We start from the raw sequence: 25,811 nt of genomic DNA on the forward strand, positions 1-25,811 counted from the left end.
TTTCCTAACAAAACCTGGCACCCTTGAATGAAAATGAACTTTCTTTCAAAAACTGTTCTTTGAAATCAGAATGACTGTGTTCTCAATTCCATTCAGCAGGCAGAAGTGAACTCAGCTCAATTCACCTTCGCCCAAAATATGAATTAGTTCATGAACTTTCATTCATGGGAAACTCCTTCAGGTACAACACTGGTGATTAGAATGTACACTCTTTACTTAAATAATGATTTAACTCAATTGTATTACACATAAAAGTTAAATAAAAATTGGACCTAAATAAAAGTTTCAAAACAAAAATTGCTTGAAGATTAAATGCAAATGTATGAGAAAAAAAAAAGAAGTTAAATACAACAGAACTGTACTTAGGCTGTGATTCTTTTGCGTACCACTAGAGGGAGCCCGCATACCATGAGTGCTTCTAGTACCACACTGAGAATCACCGGACTAGTCGACCAATCGGTTCAACCCCTAACGCTCACCACGGAAACTGGGGAAACACAAACAACAACAACATGCATGACCAGACACAGGAACATGCCATAATTTTCATGAAAAAGTTTTATTTCTTCTCATTTTAACAAGACAACAGGTCGTATTTCTTTAGTCTTGGTTGGGCTGGCATGGAACGGAGTCAGCTACGGGCTGGCAACGCTCCACCACAGCGTTGATCTCGCCAACGCTGACGCCATCGTAGGTTCCCGTGATGGAGGTCCAGTGCGTGTCTCCGTTGTGGTTGGTGCGACTCAGCCGGGCCTTGAAGGGGATGTCGGCGCTCATCTTGCGTCCGTCCATCCTGACGGCGCAGGAAAAGTTGGGCGGCACCAGGAGCTCCACGCTGACCGAGTGGCTCACCGCCTCCAGGAGGCTGGTCCCCTCGGAGAAGGTGACGGTCTGCTCCTTGGTGAAGTCCACATTCCCGGGCCCCAGGATGGGCACCTTGGCCTTCATGGTGGACACCGAGCCGTTGCGGGTCTCCCGTCCAGTGTCCCAGGTCTTCTCGCTGGTGCTGGTCTTGTCCAGCGTCACTGTCTTGTGCACGGCGTGGCACTCCAGGTTGGTGACTTTGGCCAGCTGCAGGGTTTCGGGCGGGTGGTGGAAGAGCTCCATTTGGTCCACAGCGTACTCCACGTGCGAGATGTGCTGGCTGTACACGTCGGGGTTGATCCGTAGAACCTGGTACCTCTTGTACCAGTACTCGTCGCCCTCCCAGGGAAGGAAGAAGGCCTCGTGCTGGCTCACCACCTTCACACAATCAAGTTGGCAAGAAAAAACTTTTTTGATATATTTTCAAGAATTGAGTTACATTTTTCAAGTAAAAAGTTGTAATCTTATGAGGACTGTTTTACAAGAAATAAAATATTCAATATATATATATAGATATATATATATTTTTTTTAAGTTGTATTTTGTAATATTGCAGTGTTTTGTTTTTTTAAGAAGAATTTAAGAATTTTCCAAGAATGAAGTTGCATTTTTCCCAAAGAAAAAGCATGAACAAAAGTGTAATCTCGTGAGGAAATGTTTTTTTTTGAAAAGAATATTTGAAATAAAGAAGTCATTCATTTTCCATATCGCTTATCCTCACTAGGGTCGTCAGAACTGTGAGGCAGATGTGCTAACCAGTCCTCCACTGTGCCATCATTTAACTGAACTGAACTGGTTGCCAGCCAATCGCAGGGCACATAAACAAACAACCATTCACACTCACATTGGTACCTATCGGCAATTTAGAGTCTTCAATTAACCTAGCATGCATGTTTTTGGAATGTGGGAAGAAACCGGAGTACCTGGAGAAAACCCATGCAGGCACGAGGAGAACAGGCAAACTCCACATAGGCAAGGCCAGATTTGAACTGCGGTCCTCAGAACTGTGAGGCAGACGCGCTAACCAGTCAGTCACTGTGCCGCTTCATTTATTTTATGTAAAGTAAAAAAAAAATTAAGAAAAGTATTTTTTTCACAAGAAGAAAATGAAGTAGAATTTTTGTGAATTATTTTCAAAGAGTGAAGTCGATTTTTTTTTTCAAGAAGGAGAAGTTGTATTAAAAAGTGCATTATTTTGCAGGAAAACGTTTGAAAAATGTTCTGTATATTTTGTACAATTGTAGTAATTTTTAAGCAAAAAGTCTTTCAAAATGTATTTTTCCAAGACTAAAGTTGCATAGTTTTTCAAAAAGATTATTTTTTTCTAAGAATATACAGACTCTTTCCAAAAAAATTGAATATCATTGAAAAGTTGATCTATTTCCATAATTTCATTCGAAAAGTTAAACTTTCATAGATTATAGATTCAGGGCCCACAATTGAAACAATTCCAAGTATTTATTTGTTTATTTTTACATAATTGGGCTTCCCCACTCCTCCACGCTGCCCTGCTGTGAGACGGCAATTGTGGGGAAATTACTAGCTTCATATGAAATCCCAACTTTGCCTTCTCTCGCTCTGACTCAACGCATTAAAGGCTCATTTAGTTTAGCCCAGCGACCACACACTATGTCCTCGTTTCCATTTTCGTACGCCTTATTTTCTTTCTTTCGTTTACCGTTAGTGTTATTTTCTTGTAGTTTGTAATTGTAGTTGTGTGTTTCATTAAATATACCATAAAATTCCACTCGTGGTCATATTTTGTGTGTGTTCTGAATTTGAGTAAACCTCTGTAACCTGGGACTCAAAATGTCGTAGAGTGTAGCAACCTACAGATCATGAGACTAATTTTAAAAGGTTTGTCGTCATTTCGCCTAAAGTTAAACTTGAAAAATTTGACGTGGTGCCCTTTTCAAGACATTAGTTTGATTTTAACAATCAAATCGCAAACGTCGCTCCAGGCTTATTTCTTCATCCTAAATTAATTAATTACAAGTCTTATTTCATACATAATCGCAACAAACCCATGAAATCAGGAATTCCAAAAATTAGAAAACGTTGAAGAAATCACCATTTACTTCTGAGTTTTTGTAGAAAGAAAGAAAAAAAAAGAAATTTGGCTCACATTAAATCAATCAAAACATGGTACGTTCAAAACGGTATGTTAATCTTCAGTACTTGCGCGGTGGCATCGAGGCAATCAGCCTCATTGCCTGGGAGCTATGAAAGCCCAGATTTGTTTTTTTGGGTCTGGTGCCTGTCATTGACCTTGGATTTCAGAAAGCAGAGTTTACCTACACCTGCACTGGACATTGCACCCCAAATCATGACTGACTGTGGATATTTCACACTGTAACTCAAGCAGCTTGGGTTCTGTTCTTCATCCGTCTTCCTCCAAACCCTTGGACCTTGATTCCCGAATGAAAGGCACGCTTTACTTTCATCGGAAAAGAGGACCTCGGACCTCTGGCCGACAGTCCGGTCCTTCTTCTCCTTGGCCCAGTTGAGACGCTTCCTCCGTTGGCTCAGGCTTAGAAGCAGCTTGACCCGAGGAACCCGACAGTTGTAGCCCATCTCCCGGAAGAATGTGGTGTTTTTTGAAGCTGTGACTCAGGCCTCATTCCACTCTTTCTGGATCTCTGCTAGATTCTTGAATCTTCTCGGTTTGATAATCCGCTGAAGCCCACGGTCATCTCTTTTGGGCCCCGAATCTATAATCTATGAAATTTTAACTTTTTGCATGGAATTACGGAAATACATTTTTGCATGATATTCAAATTTTTTGGAAAGGGTCTGTATATTGCACCGCTTATCCTCAGTAGGGTTGTGGGCGTGCTGGAGCCTATCCCAGCTGTCATCGGGCAGGAGGCGGGGTACACCCTGAACCGTTCGCCAGCCAATCTCAGGGCACACAAAGACAAACAACCATTTGCACTCACATTCACACCTGCGGGCAATTTAGAGTCTTCAATTAAGCTACCATGCATGTTTTCGGAATGTGGGACAAAACCGGAGTATACTCTTTTCAAGAAGAGACATGAACTGGTAATCTTACAAGATGAAAGTTATATTTTTTTTAAGTCCTATTTTTCCGAGCGCTGCGTGCCCACCTTGCCGAGTCCGTATTTGTTCTTGCCCACGAAGATGTCGACGCCTTGGCACGTCCTGACGGCGAGCCGGGGCACCGACCCGTACGAGTCCTCCGCCCACTCAAGGAACTCGAAGTGGTCCACGTTGACCAGCAGGTCGAAGGCGTCCGACGCGTACTCCTTGTCGGCGTACGGGTAGCGGCAGGTGTCTTGGGTGAAGAAGCCCGCCTCGCATTTTACCTTGCACACGTAGTCGGTGCGCTGGGCGTAGCCGTTGAAAATGGCCACCGCCCCGTTGGGCAGGGAGCCATTCCACGGAACCCACTTCAGGTTGGCGTGCTCGCCGAAGTTGGCCGAGGAGGGCAGGGAGGAGCCCGGAGGTGGTCCTCGCGCGGCGGGGTCCCGGGCCGCTTCCAGGGGCGGGACCACATCACCCAGGGCCACGTTCAACCAAGCTTCTTCTTACACAGACGCGCACAAACGCACGCACACACGCAATCATCATTACTTCTATTTTCGGCCAGATTCCCAATCAATATACCCGAAGATCCAATCACTTAATTCGTCTGAAAATTCTTATTCTACATCTAATGAACTTTGCTTTTCCAAAAAAAACAACTTTGTTTTCCCCAAGAAAAGTGGATTTTTTTTTTCCAAGGTGGTAAAAAAAAAAATTCTAAAGGTTTTATTTCATCCATCCATCCATCCATTTTCTGAGCCGCTTCTCCTCACTAGGGTCGCGGGCGTGCTGGAGCCTATCCCAGCTGTCATCGGGCAGGAGGCGGGGTACACCCTGAACTGGTTGCCAGCCAATCGCAGGGCACATAGGAACAAACAACCATTCACACCTACGGGCAATTTAGAGTTGTCAATTAACCTACCATGCATGTTTTTGGGATGTGGGAGGAAACCGGAGTGCCCGGAGAAAACCCACGCAGGCACGGGGAGAACATGCAAACTCCACACAGGTGGGGACGGGGATTGAAACCTGCACCTCAGAACTGTGAGGCTGACGCTCTAACCAGTCGGCCACCGTGCCGCCGGTTTTATTTCAATGCTATTTTTTTTTCTTTGTGAATAAAGTTAAGATTTCTTTCAGCAATTATGATGTATTTATTCTGAGAATAAATGTAAGTGTTTTTCCTTAACAAAGTTTTTTTTTTCTTCAAGAGTGTCTTTGTTATACTTTTCAAGAAACAAGTGATCTTTTTCACAATAAAAGCAATTTCTTTTTTCAAGAACAATGTATTTTTTTCAACAAAAGTGGTGTTAAAAAGTTATACTTTTTCATGGAAAATGCATATTTTCAAAATAAAAGCCATCTTTTGGATCCATCCATCCATTTTCTGAGCCGCTTCTCCTCACAAGGGTCGCGGGAGTGCTGGAGCCCATCCCAGCTATCATCGACCAGGAGGCAGGGTACACCCTGAACTGGTTGTCAGCCAATCGCAGGGCACATATAAACAAACAACCATTCACACTCACATTCATACCTACGGGCAATTCAAGTCTTCAATCAACCTACCATGCATGTTTCTGGGATGTGGGAGGAAACCGGAGTGCCCGCAGAAAACCCACACAGGCATGAGGAGAACATGCAAACTCCACACAGGCGGGGCCGGGGATTGAACCCAGGTCCTCAGAACTGTGAGGCAGACGCTCTAACCATTCATCCAGCGGCATCCTTTGCAAGAATTATAAAAGTTGTAGCTTTTCAAGAATCAATGTTTTGGGTCAGGAATTCAGTTGTATTTTTGTTCCTGAGCAAAGTTGTATTTTTCAAGTACAGACATTTTTTTCAATAAAATCTTTATTTGTCTAGAATTTTCTTTGTATTTTTTTTCAAGAAAATTATTTTTCTTGATTTTCAAGCAAAGTTGTATTTTTTCAAAAATTTCTTTTTTAAAGAAAAAAAGTAATTTTTCATATTATTTTTTTTCAAGAAAAAAAAATGTATATTCTTTTCCCCAACAGAAAGTTATACTTTTCAAAATAAAAGCCATTTGTCAAGAAATAAAAATGTGGTATTCTTTTCAAGAACATATTTCAAAGAAAAATGTAAAAACAAAAATAAAATAAAGAATAAAGTTGAATAATTTTCCTGAATATTCATTTTTTTCAAGAATACTCCTTTTGTTAAATAAGTTGCATTTAGAAAAAAGTATTTTTTTTCAAAAATAAATGTTGATTTTTTTACAATAACGTATTTTTCACAATAAGGTATTTTTCTCAGGTAACTCAATATTGGAAATACGTATTGGTGTGACTCACTGGACTGCTGCGGGGCGTCAAGCGGATCCAACTGCAACGTCAGGCTGCAGAGCTCCAACAGAATCACCGACAGCACAAAACACGTCCTCATCTGAAAATTGCCATTATTAAAAAAATAATTAAACATTGACATCATTTATCCATCCAAGGAACCCTAAATTCCCAATGAATGACCATAAATTCCCAAATAACGTTTCCAATTTGGAATACAGTATTTACAAAATTCCGCAGCCCAACTTCCAATGGAAATTGAAAACTAACTTTCCAAAAATTTACTGGAATTTCCCACCCTTTTGCGTGAATGTGTGATATTTTTCAATTAAATTTCCATCATCCATCCATCCATCCATTTTCTTTGCCGCTTTTCCTCACAAGGGTCGCGTGCGTGCTGGAGCCCATCCCAGCTATCATCAGGCAGGAGGCGGGGTACACCCTGAACTGGTTGGCAGCCAATCGCAGGGCACATATAAACAAACAACCATTCGCACTCACATTCACACCTACGGGCAATTTAGAGTCTTCAATTAACCTACCGTGGATGTTTTCGGGACGTGGGAGGAAACCGGAGTACCCGGAGAAAACCCACGCAGGCACGGGGAGAACATGCAAACTCCACACAGGCGGGGCTGGGGATTGAACCCCGGTCCTCAGAACTGTGAGGCAGACATTCTAACCAGTTGGCCACCGTGTCTGACATATTTATATATAATTAAAAAGAATATAAATAATTAATTTCCGGTCAGGATAGAGGGCTGAATTTGCATTTTTCAGTTAAAGTATTTTAAGTATTTTATGAGGAAAACTATTTTGTTTAAGAATTCAACTGAATTTTTTTCTTGAACAAAGTTACATTGAATTGAATTTAAACAAAAATAATGTGTTCCACGAACGTTTCAAGAAAAGAAGTTAAAACATGGGAATTTAGTTGGCTTTTTTTTTTCAAGATTATTTATTTGCTGAAACAAAAAAAAATCCAGCAAAAATATTTGATAATATATGAAATTGTATATTCTCATGAAAAAGTATTTTTCATGTTGCGGAAAAACACCTGTAGATTTTTTTTCAAATGTTTATTTATATTGTATATTATATATTTAAGAAACAGAAAACCAAATTTGTCTTCTTGAAAAACAAAATTTTCGAGAAAATATGTAAAACAATACTAAAGTGTAGAAAAAAAGTGATAGTTTAACAAGTGAATTTCAAACATCTTGATGCCTCTCTTCCAATCACAATGGCAATAATAAATAAAATAAAAAACGTGTATGTCGTCACATTAAACACAATATTAACATTAGTCTCCTCTTGTTTTTGTGTCTTTTTTACGCTCCATTTTGGTCTTCTGTGCATGTCAGTACGGCATGCAGTTCTCCTGCTAGTCTACAGAGGGGAGCAAAGTTGAGCCTAACCTTGTATAAACTAGGTAAATTTGTTGTTTTCAACTGTGTGAAAAGTGTGAAAGGAAGCAAAACAATGTTGAAAGCTGAGCTTTACCTTTTTGACACGTTCCGCGTCTGCCGCGTCCGCCGCCGTCCCTGCGAGACGAATGCCGTTTTAACGCCTCCAAGGCGACTTTTGGACCCCAAGAAGTCATAAATGGACAGCCAGAGTGACCAGACTCTTCTGGCACTTTGATGATCAACCTGACCCCTGTTTGAAACCCTAACTCTGGCTTGAACCCCTACTTTGAAACCTTAACCCTGGCTTGTAACCCTACTTTGAATCTTTAACCCTTGTTTGCAACCCTAACACTGGCTTGAAACCCTACTTTGAAACCCCAACCTTCTATATATATATATTTGCAGACGACATCATTTTATTCTCCTACGATGCTGAACAACTACAGCGTCGTATTCAGGAACTAGAGTTAGAAAGCCGTCGCTCAGGTCTGAAGATGAACAAAAGCAAAACAAAGGTCATGTTCAATCGTTACTGTCCACAAAAAGATAACAAAATGGAGGACTATGTCCTATTGAGGCCAACTTGTAACAACGGATGGAAATACAAGCACTGAAGTTGAACGCCACATAAAGCTTGCCTGGCAGGCTTATGGAAGGCTTAGTGTTACATTCAAGAACAATCTTCCCATTTGCTTGAAAAGAAAAGTTGTCGGTCAATGTATTTTGACAGATAAGGGCTGATGATGATGATATATATATATATATATATATATATAATCCCTTAGGTGAGGGACTTTCCCAAAGTGACTCGAATTTTGCATATTCCTCAACCCCATTTGCTGATTTTTAGCTCTGGCCAAAGCCAAGTTTAAAAATATTGCTTTGGCGCCAACTTGTGGGATATATAGGCAATTCCTAACGTCTCGAATTCGCGCCCGGGCCCGGCTACTATACTCTGCAAATAGTGGAGAACGTAATTTCTTTTTGGAACATCGAGTTGTCATGTCCAATCTCCGATTCTCCTTTGAACTGGTAAGCATGCATGGTTATGTTTAAAAATATGATATATGTAGTGCATGCTCCATGTTCTCCTAGGCCTTTTTTTTTTAACAATACTTACTTTTCTTTATTGTTCTTCACTTCTATAAAAGTAAATGTGGTTTGGTCGGTCGTTGAGCAGATGGAAGATGTGACGACGTCCGAAGTGAAGACAAGATAGCGCAGCACACGATAACGTTTTGGAAAACAGATAAGTGGACACAATTTACTTACACTATCACAAGAGATAAAGTTGAGAAGGTGCAAAAGTTGATGTCGGATTGAGTTGATATTATCACAAGAGATAATAAGTGGCCACAAAGTCATTCCGTTGTTGATACACTTGAGCTCAACACAAACACAACACGCGTCCTGGAAGCCCGTCTGCGTGTGACCTTGAAAGCAAAGGTTACAACCGGGCTGACCTTTGTGTTGAGGTCACTCATGCAAACCACGACTTTGATGGTAGGGTTACATCACTTCAGTTGACTTCGCTCGTACACATTTTATTCCAGTCATTTGACTTATCTGTAATATTTGTATTGTTTTTGTAATACTTGATGATCTTAATCATGCATATTATTTGCATTACTTATTTGTTTAAACATATTTGTATTATTTTCATGATTTTAATTATTGTATTACTTTTCTCATTTGTATTACTTGTATTTTTACTGTTGATATTAATTGCATTATTTGTGCTGTAGTATTTGATCATTTCTTATTATTATTATTTGCATTATTTGAAATACTTCATTGCTTTTTTTGACTTTTTCTTACTGTTTGTATTCCTACCATTTTCTATACCGCTTATATGCATTCATTATAATACTCAATGTAAATGATTTTTGAAATGGTTGTATTACCCATATTATTTTCTTTTTATTTCATATTTTCATTGTTTGTGCTGAAATCCTAATAAAACCCCAATTTAAAAACTTGAAACCCCAGCGATCATAACACTGGCAAACCCTCATTTGAAACCTTAACTTTAAATCCTAACCCATGTTTGCAACCCAAATCCAGGTTTGACCCTCTGATTCCAAAGCCAAATTCATAATTCTAATTCAAAGTCTTAACCTTCATTTGAAACCCTAACCCTGGTATGAAACCCAAACCCAAGTTTAAAACCCTCATTTAAAACCTTAACTTTGAACCCAAGTCCAAACCCAGTCCACTACTTAAAGGGTTATCGCAGCGCAACATAGATGCTATTTAGCATTAGCATTACGCAAAAGGACTGAAACACTAAGCTATGCGGTTGTTTTCTATAAACAACACATCATTCTCTTTGATTGTTTTTTAGTTGGACAGTACAGAGATTTTTCACAGTAGTATTTTTTCAAGAAAGGCAAAAATTACAAAATGAGTTTTTAATATTTTTTCAAGAATATAGTTGCATGTATTTCAAGAAAAAAAAAAAGTGTTTTTTTGGGTTTGTTTTTGTTTTGTGGCATTTTAACGCCTCCAAGGTGACTGTTGGATCGGATCCTAAGAACTTAGTCATAAATGGACGTCCAGAGTCTCCAGACTCTTCAGGCACTTTGACGATCAACCTGACGCCTGTTTGAAACCCTAAACCCTGGCTTGAACACCTACTTTGAAATCTTAATCGGAGCAGAGACCTTACACCTTAACCCCATTTTACACTGCCCCTCGGCGGCCAAGGTGGGCAGCAGCACAATGGCCATTCAGTCCGGAATGGATAAATGGCATTTCAATTCATTTCAATTGAGAAGGATTTTAGATACGAGTGTTTTGAGTTATGATCGTGGTCCTGGAACAAATTAAACTCATCTCAAAGCACGACTGTAGTAGTCAAAGGTTCCAAAGTATATTGTAATGACATAACGATAAAGCTTTGGAAACCAGATAAGTGGACAAAATCTAATGACTCTATCACATGAGATAAAGTTGAGAAGGCGCAAAAGTTGATGTTGGATTGACTTGATATTATCACAAGAGATAATAAGTGGCAGTTGGCCACAAAGCTATTCCATTGCTGATAGTCAAGCTCAGCAAAAACGCGACACAAACACACAAGACAACACAACACGCGTCCTTGGTGTGACCTTGAAAGCCAAAATTACAAGCAGGCTGACCTTTGTTTCAAGGTCACTAACCAACGCCTTGACCTTGACGGGAGGGTTACATCAATTCAAGTGACTTCACTCATACACTTGTACACATTTTATTTTAATCATTTGATTTATAATATTTGTATGTTTTTTGTAAAACTTGTAGTACTTGTATCATACATATTGTAATGATCGTAAACATATTTTTTGGCATTACTTATTTGTTTAAATGAATTATTTGTATTATTTTAACTATTTGTATCACTTTCCTTATTTGGATTACTTGTAGTGTTTTTATTATTTTTATAACTTGCATTATTTGTATTACACTATTTTATAATCTCTATTACTTGTATTTGAATTGTTTGAATTAGGTTACTGAGATATTTTACTTTATTTTATATTGTCCTTTTTCTGTACCGCATTTTTGCATTTATATACTTGATGTAGTTCATCTGTTATTTTTAAAATTGGCTTTATTGTTTATATAATTGTAATACTTGTTGAACTACCTGTATTATTCACATTTTCTATTATGTTTTCATTATTTGTGAAAACTTGACGTGAAACCGCAACCCTGTCTTGAAACCATAACACAGGCTTGAAACCTTAACTTTAAACACTAACCCTTGTTTGAAACCCTTACCATGACTTGAAATCCTAAACCGAGTTTTAAAACCCTATCCTTGGCTTGAAACCGTGACCCTGATTTCCAACCCTCATTCGAAACCCTAACCCTACTTTCTAACGTCAAACCTGATTCAAAACACTAATTTGAAGCCTTAACTCTGCCTTGAAACATTAATTCAATCTTGAACCCTTGATTTCAAACCTTATCTTTAAACTGTAACTCATTTTTGTAACATTGACCTAGGCTAGAGACCCGAATATGAAACCCTAATCCTTGTTTGAAACCCTAATTTGAAACTCTAACCCTGGTTGGAAACCCAAGCCCAATTGTGATACATTAATTTGAAACCCCACCCCTGCTTTGAAACCATCATTTCAAACCTTAACTTTAAATCATGACCCATGTTTATAACACAAAGCCAGGCTTGAAACCCGGATGTAAAACCCGAAGCGTAGTTTCTAACTTCAAACCCTAATTTGAAGCCCTAAATATGGTTTGAAACCCTTATTCAGGCTTGGAACCCTCATTTAAAACCTTGAATTTGAACTCAAACCCTGACCCCAGTTTGAAATCCAAAACCAGGCTTAAAACCCTAATTTGAAAACTTGAAACGCTAAACCTAGCTTCAAAACATAAGAGAGACTTGAAACCCTAATTTGAAACCTTAACTTTAAACCCCGACCCTAGTTTCTAACTTCAAACCCCACTTCAAAACAATAATTTGAAGCCTTCACCCTGGTTTGAAATGCTACCCTGAGCTTCAAACCCTAATTTGAAACCTTAACTTTAACTCCCAACAAGTATTTCTAACCCAAACCCAGGCTTGAACCCCTAATCCAACTTTCTAACTTCAAACCCTAATTTGATACCCTAGTTTGAAACCGTAACTTTAAAGCCTAAATGAGGTTTGAAATCCTAACTTGAAACCGTACTGTAACCCTGACTTGAAACCCTCATTTGAAACCTTAACTTCAAACCCTAACCCTGGTTTCTAACCTTAGTTCGTATTTCTTTGCCCTAATTTAAAGCTTTAACTTTAGTTTAAAACCCTAACCCTGGTTTGAAACCCTAACCCAGGCTCACTTTAAACCTTAACTTTAAACCTTAAGCCTGGTTTGAAGCTCAATTTCAAACCCTAACCCTTGTTTCAAATCCAAATCCAGACTTGAAACCCTAACCCCAGTTGTTACCTTCAACTTCACCCTAATTCGAACCCTTAACGATTGCTTCAAACCCTCCATGAGAAGGCATACACAATGAAGCGACCATTGTTGTTAAATCTTTATTGCAGATGATTCAGTAGCCAAGCATGATGACATCATGGCTGTCATGGCAACGGGCAGGGCTGGGCATCTTCCACGGGCTGGCATCGGTCCACCACCGCACGCACCTCACCGATCTGGACGCCGTCGTAGGTGCCGGACACGGACGTCCACTGGGTTTCGCCGTTGCGATACGTGCGACTAAGGCGGGCGGTGTAAGGGACGTCGGCCTTGACTTTACGACCCTCCATGTGCACCCGGCACGAGTGGTTGGGTGGCACGGTCAACTCCACTGACACAGAGTGGCTGAGGGCCTCCACCAATGTGGTCCCGCGGGAGAACTGCAGGGTCTTCTCGCCGCTCAGCTCCAGACCGCCCGACCCAATCAGCGGGATCTTGGCCGTGATGCTACCAACAATGCCCAGCATGGTGGCCCGGCCGATGTTCCAGGTGGTCTCCTTCTCGGTGGTCTTGGAGATGGTAACCGTCTTGGTGACAGCCTGGCAGAGTTGCGAACAGGTGGTAAATTTACAGACAATTGAGAAGGTTAACATGAAATTTTAGATGGGGAATTGTGGAACTACTGTATCTTTGGAATCTCGTTTTAACGGACCCCTATTTAACGGTCTTCGGATCTAACGGACAGATTATAGTGTCCAGTTAGAACTCAAAATCGCCCCTCCCATGCACCAGCAAGGTAAGTTTGGATAAACTTGAAACCTTTCAAACATTTTGAAGCTTTTTTTATATTCATTTACAATCATTTTGTACTCTGCTGGTGTTTTTAAGCCACGAAAAAGTGCTTCAATTTAACGGACGACCAGATTTAACACCCCCCACAATTTGTTAAATCAGGGTTCCAATGTATTCCAAATTTGAAACTTTGCATGGGAATTTGTGGGAATTAATAGCAATTAATTACAGGTGTGGCAATTTAACACTTTAATTTTAAGTGTTGATATTTCCAGTAAATCTCGAGATTCTTTCTGGTAACTTTCCAAAGGACGTTAAACTGGGCTATTCCAAATGGCAAACTTTCCTTGGGAATTCGAGGTAATTTATAGAATTTATGAAATTCACTGGGATTTGAGGTTAATTTAAGAGAAGGCTGTCACATTCAATCAAAGGGGTGGAACATTTTGATGAAATTCCCAGAAAGTTTCCTGCAAATTTCCATGGGCAGTTCAGCTTGGGAGTTTTGGAAACTCTATATTCCAAATCCAAATCCCCAGCCTATATCGTGGTGGAGGGGTTTGTATGTCTCGATGATCCTAGGAGCTAAGTTGTCTGGGGCTCTATGCCCCTGGTAGCGTCACCCATGGCAAACAGGTCCTAGGAAAGGGACCAGCCAAAGTACAGCTCATAGACCCCTTATGATGAAAACCTATGATGGAGCTAAGTTTCCCTTGCCCGGACCGACGTCACCAGGGCCTCACTCTGGAGGTGAGGCTCAAAGGCGAGTGTCTGGTGGATGGGCCTGCACCCATGGGGCCCGGCCAGACACAGCCCGAAGAGGTAACGTGGGTCCCCCATTCCTTGGGCTCACCACCTGTGGGAGGAGCCAAGGGGGTTGGGTGTGTAGTGAGCTGGGTGGCAGCTGATAGCAGGGACATTGGCAATCCAACCCCTGGCTACAAAAGCTGGCTCTAGGGACGTGGAATGTCACCTCTCCAGCAGGGAAAGATCCCAAGCTGGTGTGCAAGGTTGAGACTTTACGACGAGTTGGGCTCACCTACACAGCGTAAACAGCCCGGGCTCTGGTACCAGTCCTCTTGAGAGGGATTGGACTCTCTTAATACTCTGGTTTGGTGACCACAGTATTATATCTCTGCTTTTTGCAGATTATGTGTTTCTGTTGGCTTCATCTAGCCGCGATATTCAAGTCTCACTGGAGCGCTTCACAAGCGAGTGCGATACGGTCGGGATGAGAATCAACACCTCCAAATCTGAGACCGTGATACTCAGTTAGAAAAGGGTGGCGTGCCCTCTCCATAGCGAGGATGACCTGACCCAAGTGGAGGAGTTGAAGTATCGTGGGGTCTTGTAGGGAAGAATGGAGCAGGAGATCGATAGAAAAATCTCACGGCACACCAACAAACAAAAAGTGGATACGTTAATTACTGTATGTGCTTCCTGCCACCTAATAGAAGACCATTCATTTGTTCTGTCTGTCACTATGTCTCACTGGCATAAATTGATGAACAAAGATCCATTATTTCTTGTAAATAAATAATTTTTTGAGCAATTACGTAAAATTTGATAATTTCTCACGGCACACCCGAAGAGCGCTCAGGGCACACTAATGTGCCCCGGCACACTGGTTGAGAATCACTGATTTGGAGTAACTCAATGGATCGGTATCACATTCAAACAATGTTCATAAAAATCTTCAGTCAATTTCCAGAAAGTTTCTGGTGAGCTGAGGAATTTTGGATATATATTACCAAACAACCTTCAATTTTGTAAATTCCTGGTTTATTCCTGTGAATCGCCATGGAAATGTTCCTACTCATTCTTTTAATTTCAGCAAGGCTACCTGGCACTCGTTGTTGGTGATGCCAGAGATGCGCATGGTCTCAGGTGGGTACTGGAAGATGGCCACCTGGTCCAGGGCGTACTGAACATGGGAGATGTGCTGTGTGTACGCATCTCGGTTGATCGTCAGGACCTGGTACTTCTTGTACCAGTACTCGTCACCCTCCCACGGCAGGAAGAAGGCCTCGAACTGTGGCACCACCTTTCCCAGGCCGTACTTGTTCCTGCCCACGTAGATGCCCACGCCGAGGCAGGTCCGGACCGAGTACGGCGGAACGGAACCGTAGGAACCTTCCTTCCACTCCAGGAACTCAAAGTTGTCCTTGTTGACCAGGATGTGGAACTCGTGGGCGTAGTACTCGATGTCCCCGTAGGGGTAGCGGCAGTAGGGCCCAAGGGCGGCGTTGTAGAAGCCTGCCTCGCACTTGTACATGCACACGTAGTCGGTGCGCTCTGTGTAGCCGTTATAGATAGCCACCGCCCCGTCGGGCAGCGAGCCGTTCCACTGGCGCCACTCCAGGTTGACGTTGTCGCCGAACAGGTAGTCGGACGGCAGCGGCTCCCGTTGCTGCAGGTCGGCGGGAGCAACTGGAGCCGGGGGCGGGGCCGGAGCCGGAGCTCTATCGGGGACGATGCCCTCAAGCTGCGGGTTGAGGAGGGACACTGCGGAGGAAAGCGACGGGATCGTGAAGAGGCCTGACGGCCAGGACGAGGTAGAGTTGACTGGCTTCGGCTTTTACGTTCAAGGTAAGGTAAGGTAAAACCTAAAAATAAAATGAAGTAAAATGTGTACGTAAAATAGATTTGTCTTAATAATAAAATCACAACTAATTGTAATGCTTTGATTTGTAATTAATTAACTAATCAATTTTTATTATTGTTATTAATTAATGAAATTTAAAATGTCAAATATATTTTTTATTTTAATATTTTTGTAATATTCTTTCTTAATCTTATAATTTATATTTCATTTAATTGTAATTAATTAACCAATTATTTAAAACATAATGTTTCATTTATGAACGTATAAATTTCCATTTTAATGACAAAACAATTCATTCACATCTTTTTACAGTATAAAATAACTTAACGATGATTAACCAATTATTTAAATAATAAATCCATCCACCCATCCATCCCAAACACCTCATCCTGTTCAGGGGTCACGGGAGCCTATCCCAGCTGACTTCCGGCAAAAGGCGGACTACACCCTGAACTGGTCGCCAGTCAGTCACAGGGCACATATAGACACAGACAACCATTCGCATCGTCATTGAGTGGGAACTGAACCCACACTACCTGCACTAAAGTCAGGCGAGTGTACCACTCCACCAACAGTGACCTAAACGATAGCAAATAAAAATGTGAACTATATACAGGGTATACATTTGTATTTTACTGTCATGATTTAATCTTATTATTTACAGTTAATTAAATTTAAATTATTAAATTATATATATATATTATTTAATAAGATAATGAATTATCATACTTGTTTATTGTATTTAATTATATAATAATTAATTAACCAGTCCTTGAGCTTTCACCTTATCGTGGTGAGTGGTTTGTGTGTCCGAATGATCCTAGGAGCTAAGTTGTCTGGGGCTTTATGCCCCTGGCAGGGTCACCCATGGCAAACAGGTCCTAGGTGAGGGACCAGACAAAGCACGGCTCAAAGACCCCTTATGATGACGACGAACGATGGACTCAGTTTTCCCTTACTCGGAGCCCCCCTCTGGAGCCAGGCCTGGAGGTGGGGCTCGAAGGCGAGCGCCTGGTTGTCGGGCCTGCACCCATGGGGGCCGGCCGGGCACAGCCCGAAAGGGTAACGTGGATCCCCCTTCCCATGGGCTCACCACCTGTGGGAGGGGCCACAGGGGTCGGGTGCAGTGTGAGCTGGGCGGTGGCCGGCGAGACTATGTCTTTCGGCTGGCCCGGGAACGCCTCGGAATCTCCCTGGAAGTGCTGGATGAAGTGGCTGGGGAGAGGGAAGTCTGGGCGTCCCTGCTAAAGCTACTGCCCCCGCGACCCGACCTCGGATAAGCGGTAGAAAATGGATGGATGGATGGATTTACTATAATTCATAAAAAAATGTCAACAATACAGATATATTTTCTTGGAACACCCATGTAACACCCGTTACAACATCCATCCATCCATCCATTTTCTGAGCCGCTTCTCCTCACTAGGGTCGCGGGCGTGCTGGAGCCTATCCCAGCTGTCATCGGGCAGGAGGCGGGGTACACCCTGAACTGGTTGCCAGCCAATCGCAGGGCACATAGGAACAAACAACCATTCGCACTCACAGTCATGCCTACGGGCAATTTAGAGTCTCCAATTAATGCATGTTTTTTGGATGTGGGAGGAAACCGGAGTGCCCGGAGAAAACCCACGCAGGCACGGGGAGAACATGCAAACTCCACACAGGCGGGGCCGGGGATTGAACCCGGGTCCTCAGAACTGTGAGGCTGACGCTCTAACCAGTCGGTGCCGCCCCGTTACAACATACAATCTATAATAACACACAATGTAACATAGGATGTAACACAGGTGTTCACCTTTCCTGCTCTGGGCGCTCCTCTGGACGATGTCCCGCACGGCGGCACAGGCTCCGCCCACCAGCACGCACAACAACAACAGCGTCTTCATCTGGCTATAAAACGCCACAGTCAACGGTCGCACATATTCAGGGATTCATATCAACTACATACTAGTGAGGCAAAACTGTCCACTAGTTGACTGAACTTAACTGTGTGCTACTCGTACTACTCATGACATAACAAAATTCTACTAATTAACATCTACCGCTTCAGTTGGAGTACTAGTGGCACGCATATGTTAACTAGTGCACTGTTTTACCTCAGTAGTAACATGTATTGGAGTTTTTTTTTTTTTTTTTACCAGTACGCTCTAGTTGTTCTACTAGTGCCTTCAATTGTCCTACTCATGAGGATAAAGAGCGTAGTAGTAGACGCACTAGTAACATTGGTATCGTAGGTATTTTAATACTGTGCCTTAGTTGTTCTACTAGTGCACCCTACTCTTGCTACTATTCCTTCTAAGAGTCCTTCTAGTAGTGTGCCCTAGTCATTCTACAAGTGTGCCGAAGTGTCAAACAAAGAGGATATTAGTATGTGCACGAGTAACATGTAGTTGTTCCACTAGTTTGCCCGAGTTGTTCTACTTCAGCGCCCTAGTCGTTCTGCTAGTGTGGCCTAGTTTTTTACTAGTGCACCCGAGTCATTCTACTTGGGTGTACTAGTCATTCTATTAGTCTGCCCTAGTCATTCTACTATTGTGCCCTACTCATTCTACTAGTGCATCCTAGTCATTATAAAAGTGCGCCCTAGTCATTCACCGAGGTTCATGTACTAGTACACTCTTTGACCTCAAGAGCAAGATAATTCAGCACGGTAGTAGAACAACTGTGTCTTACTAGTGAAATGTTTTAGTCATTAGTTATTTATTTATCTACAGTATTAGTCATCTATCACTTCACTTGTAGTACTAGTAGTGCAGAGGTGTCAACTAGTGCACAGTTTTGCTTTATTAATAACATACCGTACAGTTACCTACTCTTATGCCAGATTTCTACTAATGAGCTTTTCATAAAGCGGAACAGGCTACAAGTGCCTACTGCTGTAGTTGGGTGTTGCTAGCGCAGCACAGTCATTTACTAGTAAGGTTTATTGCATACTAGTTGGCCAAAGGTGGCACTAGTACCTGTAGTAGAAAAAACATTGCAGTAAGACAGTTGTTGTACTATTGTGCAGAATTATCTTACTAGTGAGGACAAAGAGCATACTTGTAGTACATGCTCCAGCTACTGCACTCCTCTGCAAACAGTAAGGAGCAAGCCATTTGGAGGATAAAATATGCAAAAAATTGTGCAAATATGCACAAATAGGTGCTTTTTTTTTTAGCCAATAGTTTCAGTTAGGTTCCACAGAAAATTGATGGAAAATGCCGATGCGTAAAATGGCGAAGGTTTACAGTCATCATTTTTCTAGTAATTAAACAGAGCTTTCTATGTCAGAAGGACCTTGATCGTTCCAACACTTAAATGTTCATCTATAACAATTCAACTATATCAATTCATATTACAGTCATTAATATTATTTTTACCTGTATTACTATTATTCATATTATTATGATGAAAGATCAATCTGGTTCCGATTGATTAAACAGGACTCACCCCGATCGAGTGCGCCTCCGAACTGAGTCGTCCTCTTCTGTCCACGCCTGATTTTTATACGCCGCAGTTTACGCCGGCCCCATAAAGACACACCTTCCTGAACACCATCACAGCATGATGGAACACACGAGGAACACTACACAAATGTCAAATACGTATTGGTCGCAAAACAGGCAAAGTAACATACTATACAACATGTATGTGACACAATGTAACACGCGATGTGACACCCATTCAAACAAAACACATTTTTAGACATGTAACGTGCAACATGCAATGTAACACACAACGTGACACGCGACTGAACACACATGTAACACTCTATGAACCACATGATGTAGCACACGACGGAAGACATACAACACACATGCAACATAGAACGTAGCATAGTTGGAAAAATCACAGTAAAACACGTTGCAACACACTAGTAACTTGTCATGGGTTGTTGTCTTCCCCCTGTCTCGTACACACCTGCTCCTGAGAGCATCTTCCCCACCTGTGCCTCATTTACCCTAATTACCCCATGCATTTACTGTAACTGATTAACACGCAACATAAAACACATGTAGCACACAATGAAACTTACATGTTACACACAGGTGCAACATACAATGTATGTAACACAAAACACAACAGAATGTAAACCACAAGTAACCGACTAACAAACAATGTAACACACAACGTAACACAGATGTAATACACAATGGAACACACGTGCAGCATCAAACTAGCACATTTAACCAAGTAATGCCCCATGTAACATACAAGTAACCGACTGACACACAATGTAACACACATGTAATGCGTACGTAACACATACTGCAACAACCACATGGGCCCACGCGCTCCAAACTTGCATTTCGATCGTTTACGTTACTAATGTTAGCAATCAGACAACCCGAGTGGTAAAACAATGTAACACACGTATAACGCACATGTAACATGTATGGGCCCCTTCATTACGTACACGCTCTCTACTCCCACGTATCACCCATTGTTGTTGCATATTAGGAGAGTGAAAGTTGAGGAAATGTTCTCGCTGCTTCCATCACGACTTTAATATCATCGACTTATCACACACATGCATGATAAGATCGACATGAAAAGATAACAAGTTAATAGATGAGAGTCATCGGGACAAAGTGCGACCAGTTTGCATGCAGTTTGTCTTCTAATGCATCAGCTCACCAACTCTTCATCATTCGCACTCCTATTCACCGGAGGTGGGGCTCGATGGCGAGCGTCTGGTGGCCGAGGCAACGTGGGTCCTCCTTACCATGGGCTCACCACCTGTGGAAGGGGCCAAAGGGGGCGGGTGCGCAGAGAGCTGGATGGTGGCCAAAGGCGTGGACCACCTCCCTGGCACTGAAGGAGCCCGAGCTGGTGTGCAAGGTTGAGAAGTGCCGACTAGATGTAGTCGGGCTCACCTCAACGCAGAGCTTGGGCTCTCGTACCAGTCCTCTTGCGAGGGGCTGGACTCTCTTCCACTCTGGAGTTGTCCACGGTGAGCAGGTGTGGGCATATTTACTGTCCCATGGCTCGGTGCCTGTACTGACTGGTCCTGACTCTTGTCTGTGCCTATGCACCAAACAGCAGCTCAGAGTACCCACCCTTTTTGGAGTCCTCGGGGACTCCCTCAATTTGCTGAGGGACGTCAACGCTGACGTGGGCAATGACAGTGAGACCTGGAAGGGTGTGATAGTCGTTAATCGTTGTTGTGTTGTTTTTAGATGAGCGGAGTCGCACACGTGAGATATCCCAAGAACTCTGTAGCTGCCTTACGACATGCTACACTAATTTGTAGCGATGTAAATGCATTGTTTACCATGCGTTCAGAGCAATCCACCACATACTGTATCTATTTATGACTACATACACATCCATGCATTTTCTAAACCGCTTATCCTCACTAGGATCGCGGGTATGCTGGATACTTACAGCTGTGCCCACGTGGGTGCGCAAGATTTGATCGGATTTTTGTTGTACGCCATTTTCAGCTTTTGTGCATTAGTCAGAATCCAACGCACCCTTTGGTAAGTGAGGCCCTCGTGTGTGGCTCCCTCATGTGGCTAAAAGGTACACCGCAGATGTCAAAATAAATAAATAGACCAAAATGCTTTCCAAAATGCATCTTTATTGAGAAGAGAAACACCTACGCTGCGCTGTAGTCCTAGTAAGACTGCATTGTCTTTGCAGAACTAACTAGTCTGATGTTTGCAAAATACAGTCATTTTATTGGAAGATGAAATTGTCTTTGATGTTTACGGAAACACTGAGGTTAGGTTGATTGAAGGCTCTGAATGGTCTTTCATGTTTAGAGAAATATGGATGATATTAGTTTGAAGGAAGACCAAACTGTCTTGGATGTTTAGACAAATGCTTAAGTGTGTTTCTTTAAAGACACCATCTTGTGTCTTTTGATGGTCTTTTGATTTTTACAGAAATATCTCTTGTCACGTTTATTATTCTGATAACAAGGACCTTCGTAAGAGTCCAAGACCAAGCTTGTTTCTCAGCATTTTTGATTGATTGCAGTTTTTCATGAAAGTGATATCCCCAAGTGTCAGTTACAATGCTTGGCGTACACACATTTTATAGCAGTTTTACATGAATTACACAAAATAGAGCAATGTATTGCAGTTTTACTCAAATCCATCATGCCCAGCTGTCAATTACAAGGTTTGGCATTCGGCAGGGGTTCACAGCGGTCCAACACGCCATTGACCTCTGAGATCTGGGTGCTTTTGTAGGTCCCGATGATGGTGGTCCACTTGGTCTCGCCGCTCATGTAGGTGCGTTTGAGGCGCGCTGTGTACGGGATTTCCGCTCCGTACTTCTTGCCCACCATGTGGATTCTGCACAAGCTGTTGGGCGGGACCGTGAATGTCAACTTGAGGTGGTGCTCGTGGGTCTCGGTGTGGGTGGTGCCCCTGGTATACCCGATGGTGGTCTCTAATCTAAAACTAATGACTCCGTCAGCCAGGAAAGGGATACTGGTGGTGATCTCTGTGTTGCCTGAGAGGGTGAGGCTGAAGCTGTGGTCCCACTTGTGCTCCACTAGGCTGCTCTTGGTGATGGTGTCTGTGATCGTGCCCTCCAGGCAGTCTCGGTTCTTGATGGTGTCGTTCTTCATAATGTCCGGGGGATGCTCCACCACATTGACACCGTCGGTGTGGTACACCACATCCATCAGGTGGTCCTTCTTCACATCTTCGTTGATAGTCAAGAACTGGTAGTCTTTTTTGTAAATGTACTCCCATTTCCCCCAGGGCAAGTAGAAGACTCGGTGGCTGACCTGCACTTTACCCAGACCATACTCGTTCTTGCCAATGTATTTTTCCTCGTCCTTGCAGTTCTTGACCGCGTTCCACGCCACCGAACCATAGGCACCCTCCTGCCACTTCAGGATCTCAAAATTGTCTTTGTTGACGAGCAAGGAAAAGTATTCGCTATGCATGGCTTCGCCACCGTAGGAATAGACGCAGAACGGTCCTTCGTTGGGGTTGTAGTAGCCTGAATCGCAGTCGTGCTTGCAGATGTAATCGTAGCGACGGCTGTAGCCGTTGTAAATGGAAACAGCTGCGGTGGGGAGCTGGCCCGTCCACGGCCGCCACTCCAGGTTGGTTCCCTCAAAATCAACTGACGCCGGTGTTCTCGGTGCACTTGCAGTGTCTTGAGTCACTAGACGAGGTAACCCGGCACCTGATAGTTTAGGAACTACGTCCATCAGAGCTGGGTCCATCACTGGTTCTGGGCAGGATTTTGGGGAAATACAGAGAACGGTTGAAAAAGAACCCATAGAAGCAAGCAGGAAAATGACAGACCATTCTTTAATCAACGTTAACAAAACACTTAATCCTCAAGCTAAATGAAACCCTAACTCTTAAGCCAAACCCACTAACCCAGTGATTCTCTAAATGTGGTACAGGTACCACTTGTGGTATGCGGGCTTCCTCTCGCGGTACGCAAAGAATCACTAAATTAAATGGATGTGACAGTGCCTTCAACTTTTGTTTAATCCAGTACAGTGCATTTGTTATGTACAGTTCAGTTTTATTTAACTTTTAAGCATTTGCATTTACTGGTAATCTTTTAGAACAGTTTGTTTTCCAACATTCTTTTAGTTACAGTTTTAACCTAACCCTATCTCTAACCCTAACCTTACCCCTAAACTCAGGGCTCTATTTTCAAAGTCTGCGTCGAAGCAAAAATGGTGGCCATCTTGATTTCCGTGTAAGCAAAAGGCTTGCTGACGTGTTTGCCATTTTGGCAGCCCAGTCTGCGCCAAGATGGGCGCATCAACGCAATGAGGGTGTGTCTTCTGGCATTTTAGGCCCCTGGATGTACTAAACGCTCACCCAACTTTAGTCCAACACACCAATGTTCTAAGCGTCGCTTCCGGCTTATTCATTTCTCCTAAATTAATTACATTTTTATTTGACCAATATACGCTACACGTTTGTTTTTTTTGGGGGTTTACGGTTTTGTATTTTTCACTTATGTTTTGTTTTTTGTCGCTTACGTTTCAGTTGTTTTCGTTTTCTTGCGTACCTTTTTATTTATTTGCTTACGTTTAATTTTTTTTCGTTTACGGTTTCAGTTTTACGCTTCTGTTTTTTTCGCTAACTTTTGGCACAAACCTCTCGGGTGACTGGGCTTTATGAGGAATGCGCCCTCATTGGTTAATTTGTTTTGAGTGACAGCTAAGGCCCCCAGGTGGGATTTATAATTATTTTTTTTGCATCACACTAAGCATCAGACCCAACGTCAATAATACAAGATTCAATTTTCAATCACTTTAAGGAAACGTAAGTATCTATAATATATGTTGTCAATGCTGTACTAGGAAGCAGTGATGTTCTAACATTATGCTAGAACATATTAGAAGTGCACAGGCTCAGTTTATCAACAATTTAGCAGCGATCTACCGTTAGCTATATTGCTAACGTTAGCTACCATACTGACCCGTCCGTACTTTATACTATATGGCCACTGGCCACATTTCTTTATCATCTCGTGATGATTACATTGCTCCCATCGCTGTTATAAGATGTGGAAAATGTACGTATAACATAGTGTATTGGGTGAGCTTATTGATAGTTCTCAGTTTTCTTTAACCTAAAATTGTAATCGCTAGCGTGCTAATGCTAAGTGCAAATGCTAACCCTTTAGCAAAGGCTGATTTTGCCTGACTCAGTACCAAATTCAAGATGGCGCCTAACCACGTGGTCGCCTCGGTAACACGCTCTCAAGTACTGTCTGTTTTTGTGTTTTTTTGTTTGTCTTTGGAGACATTACTGCACAAGGGAAGACTTTGGGGGAGGTAATCGGCCGATTACTCGAGTACTCGACAAAATATCTGTAGGATAATCTAAAAAGGTTCAATAGTGACAGCCCTAGTAAAAATGGACTCAAACATCATAGAAGTAACTATCGTTAATAATCTTAAAATAAAAATTAAAACAAATTAACTTCAGAAATGTCTTCTAATTTCCCTCAGTAATAGCCATGTAACGTAACAACCTCTTATTTATATATGTAATTTTCTTGAAGTTACTTTACCTTCTTTTTTATCAAACAAGGGGTATGCTGTCAAAAGAAAGGCCCTGGGGGCCACACCAAAATAATTAAAACTAATCTTTTCACGGAAAAGGAAGCCTAATAATGTAACAATGAGGTAAGAAATGGATTAGATGATAAATAATTGTTTGAAGAGTAGACACGGGGTCAAAACTGGCCCGCTAACATCAGGGATAATAACAGAAAGCTAACACAAGAGGTGGTTTAAAGGGGATGATTGAAAGAAGCCGCTTTGATTGGCAGCAAATAAAGTCGGCTGTGTTTACTCGGTGCAGACAGCCGATTTTTTAAATACGCCTGCTGCACTCGTTTTCCAAATTACAAACACCTGGTCTAACCCACCTGCCCACATAATTTGTGCTAGTCATGAAACCACACCCCTAAACTTACCCTTAACCTGGCTGAAACCCCCCCTCCCGCAGATCTTCAAAAGATAAAAAAGACAAACTACCGTTACAGTGATTGTTGTCACTTACGAAGCTTGGAGCAGCCTGGACCTTGGGCTGAGGCCAGAGCCGACAGGACCAGCAGCAGCAGTGCCACCGACATATTCATCACCAGAGATAACACACAGAACACCAGAACCAGATCTCCAAGCCCAGTCCAAGCAGCTCTGCACTGAGGTGGTGGGGAGAAGGTGCAAATATGTGTACTCTATTCTATGTGCCCTTTGACTTCACGCCGCCCTCCGTATAAAACATTGACCAGCGCAAACAAAGTGGTGAAACACATCCTGGTTGGGTTTCATGTTCAAAGGTAGCAGTGGCAGATCACACATCAATCACATGTATCAAGACTTGTATCAGAACCTGTCCTCTGCCATGCGCCAAAACCACTTGGAACCACTCAAACAATGCAGTACACACGG

The 25,811-nt window shown here is 42.3% G+C and overlaps 3 protein-coding genes across 7 annotated transcripts; all 3 read right to left on the bottom strand.

Annotated features, from left to right (window-relative positions):
- Positions 1 to 540: 540 nt before the first annotated feature.
- Positions 541 to 7,848, bottom strand: LOC133475790 (natterin-3-like). Of its 4 annotated transcripts, XM_061769214.1 has the most exons (5): positions 7,719 to 7,757; positions 6,225 to 6,315; positions 5,479 to 5,637; positions 3,975 to 4,408; positions 541 to 1,242 (listed from the first exon to the last, which is right to left on the bottom strand). In XM_061769214.1, exons 3-5 carry the CDS (start codon positions 5,537 to 5,539, stop codon positions 601 to 603), a joined length of 1,137 nt encoding a protein of 378 aa, XP_061625198.1. In that variant the 5' UTR covers positions 5,540 to 5,637; positions 6,225 to 6,315; positions 7,719 to 7,757; the 3' UTR covers positions 541 to 600. The 4 variants fall into 4 exon arrangements, with proteins under 4 accessions (XP_061625198.1, XP_061625197.1, XP_061625195.1 ...); XM_061769213.1 differs by lacking the exon at positions 5,479 to 5,637 and having other exon boundaries at positions 7,719 to 7,848; XM_061769211.1 differs by lacking the exon at positions 5,479 to 5,637 and having other exon boundaries at positions 3,975 to 4,414; positions 7,719 to 7,848.
- A 4,791-nt stretch (positions 7,849 to 12,639) lies between these two features.
- Positions 12,640 to 19,428, bottom strand: LOC133475788 (natterin-3-like). Of its 2 annotated transcripts, none has more exons than XM_061769207.1 (4): positions 19,364 to 19,428; positions 17,727 to 17,821; positions 15,170 to 15,831; positions 12,640 to 13,133 (listed from the first exon to the last, which is right to left on the bottom strand). In XM_061769207.1, the coding sequence occupies exons 2-4, from the start codon at positions 17,815 to 17,817 to the stop codon at positions 12,699 to 12,701; spliced, it is 1,188 nt and encodes a 395-aa protein (XP_061625191.1). In that variant the 5' UTR covers positions 17,818 to 17,821; positions 19,364 to 19,428; the 3' UTR covers positions 12,640 to 12,698. The 2 variants fall into 2 exon arrangements, with proteins under 2 accessions (XP_061625191.1, XP_061625192.1); XM_061769208.1 differs by having other exon boundaries at positions 17,727 to 17,817; positions 19,364 to 19,416.
- A 2,049-nt stretch (positions 19,429 to 21,477) lies between these two features.
- Positions 21,478 to 25,603, bottom strand: LOC133475796 (natterin-3-like). The gene is made up of 2 exons (XM_061769222.1): positions 25,420 to 25,603; positions 21,478 to 23,113 (listed from the first exon to the last, which is right to left on the bottom strand). Exons 1-2 carry the CDS (start codon positions 25,496 to 25,498, stop codon positions 22,032 to 22,034), a joined length of 1,161 nt encoding a protein of 386 aa, XP_061625206.1. The 5' UTR covers positions 25,499 to 25,603; the 3' UTR covers positions 21,478 to 22,031.
- Positions 25,604 to 25,811: the final 208 nt, after the last annotated feature.

The sequence above is a fragment of the Phyllopteryx taeniolatus genome, chromosome 3 (assembly GCF_024500385.1).
Source record: "Phyllopteryx taeniolatus isolate TA_2022b chromosome 3, UOR_Ptae_1.2, whole genome shotgun sequence".
Lineage (NCBI taxonomy): Eukaryota > Metazoa > Chordata > Actinopteri > Syngnathiformes > Syngnathidae > Phyllopteryx > Phyllopteryx taeniolatus.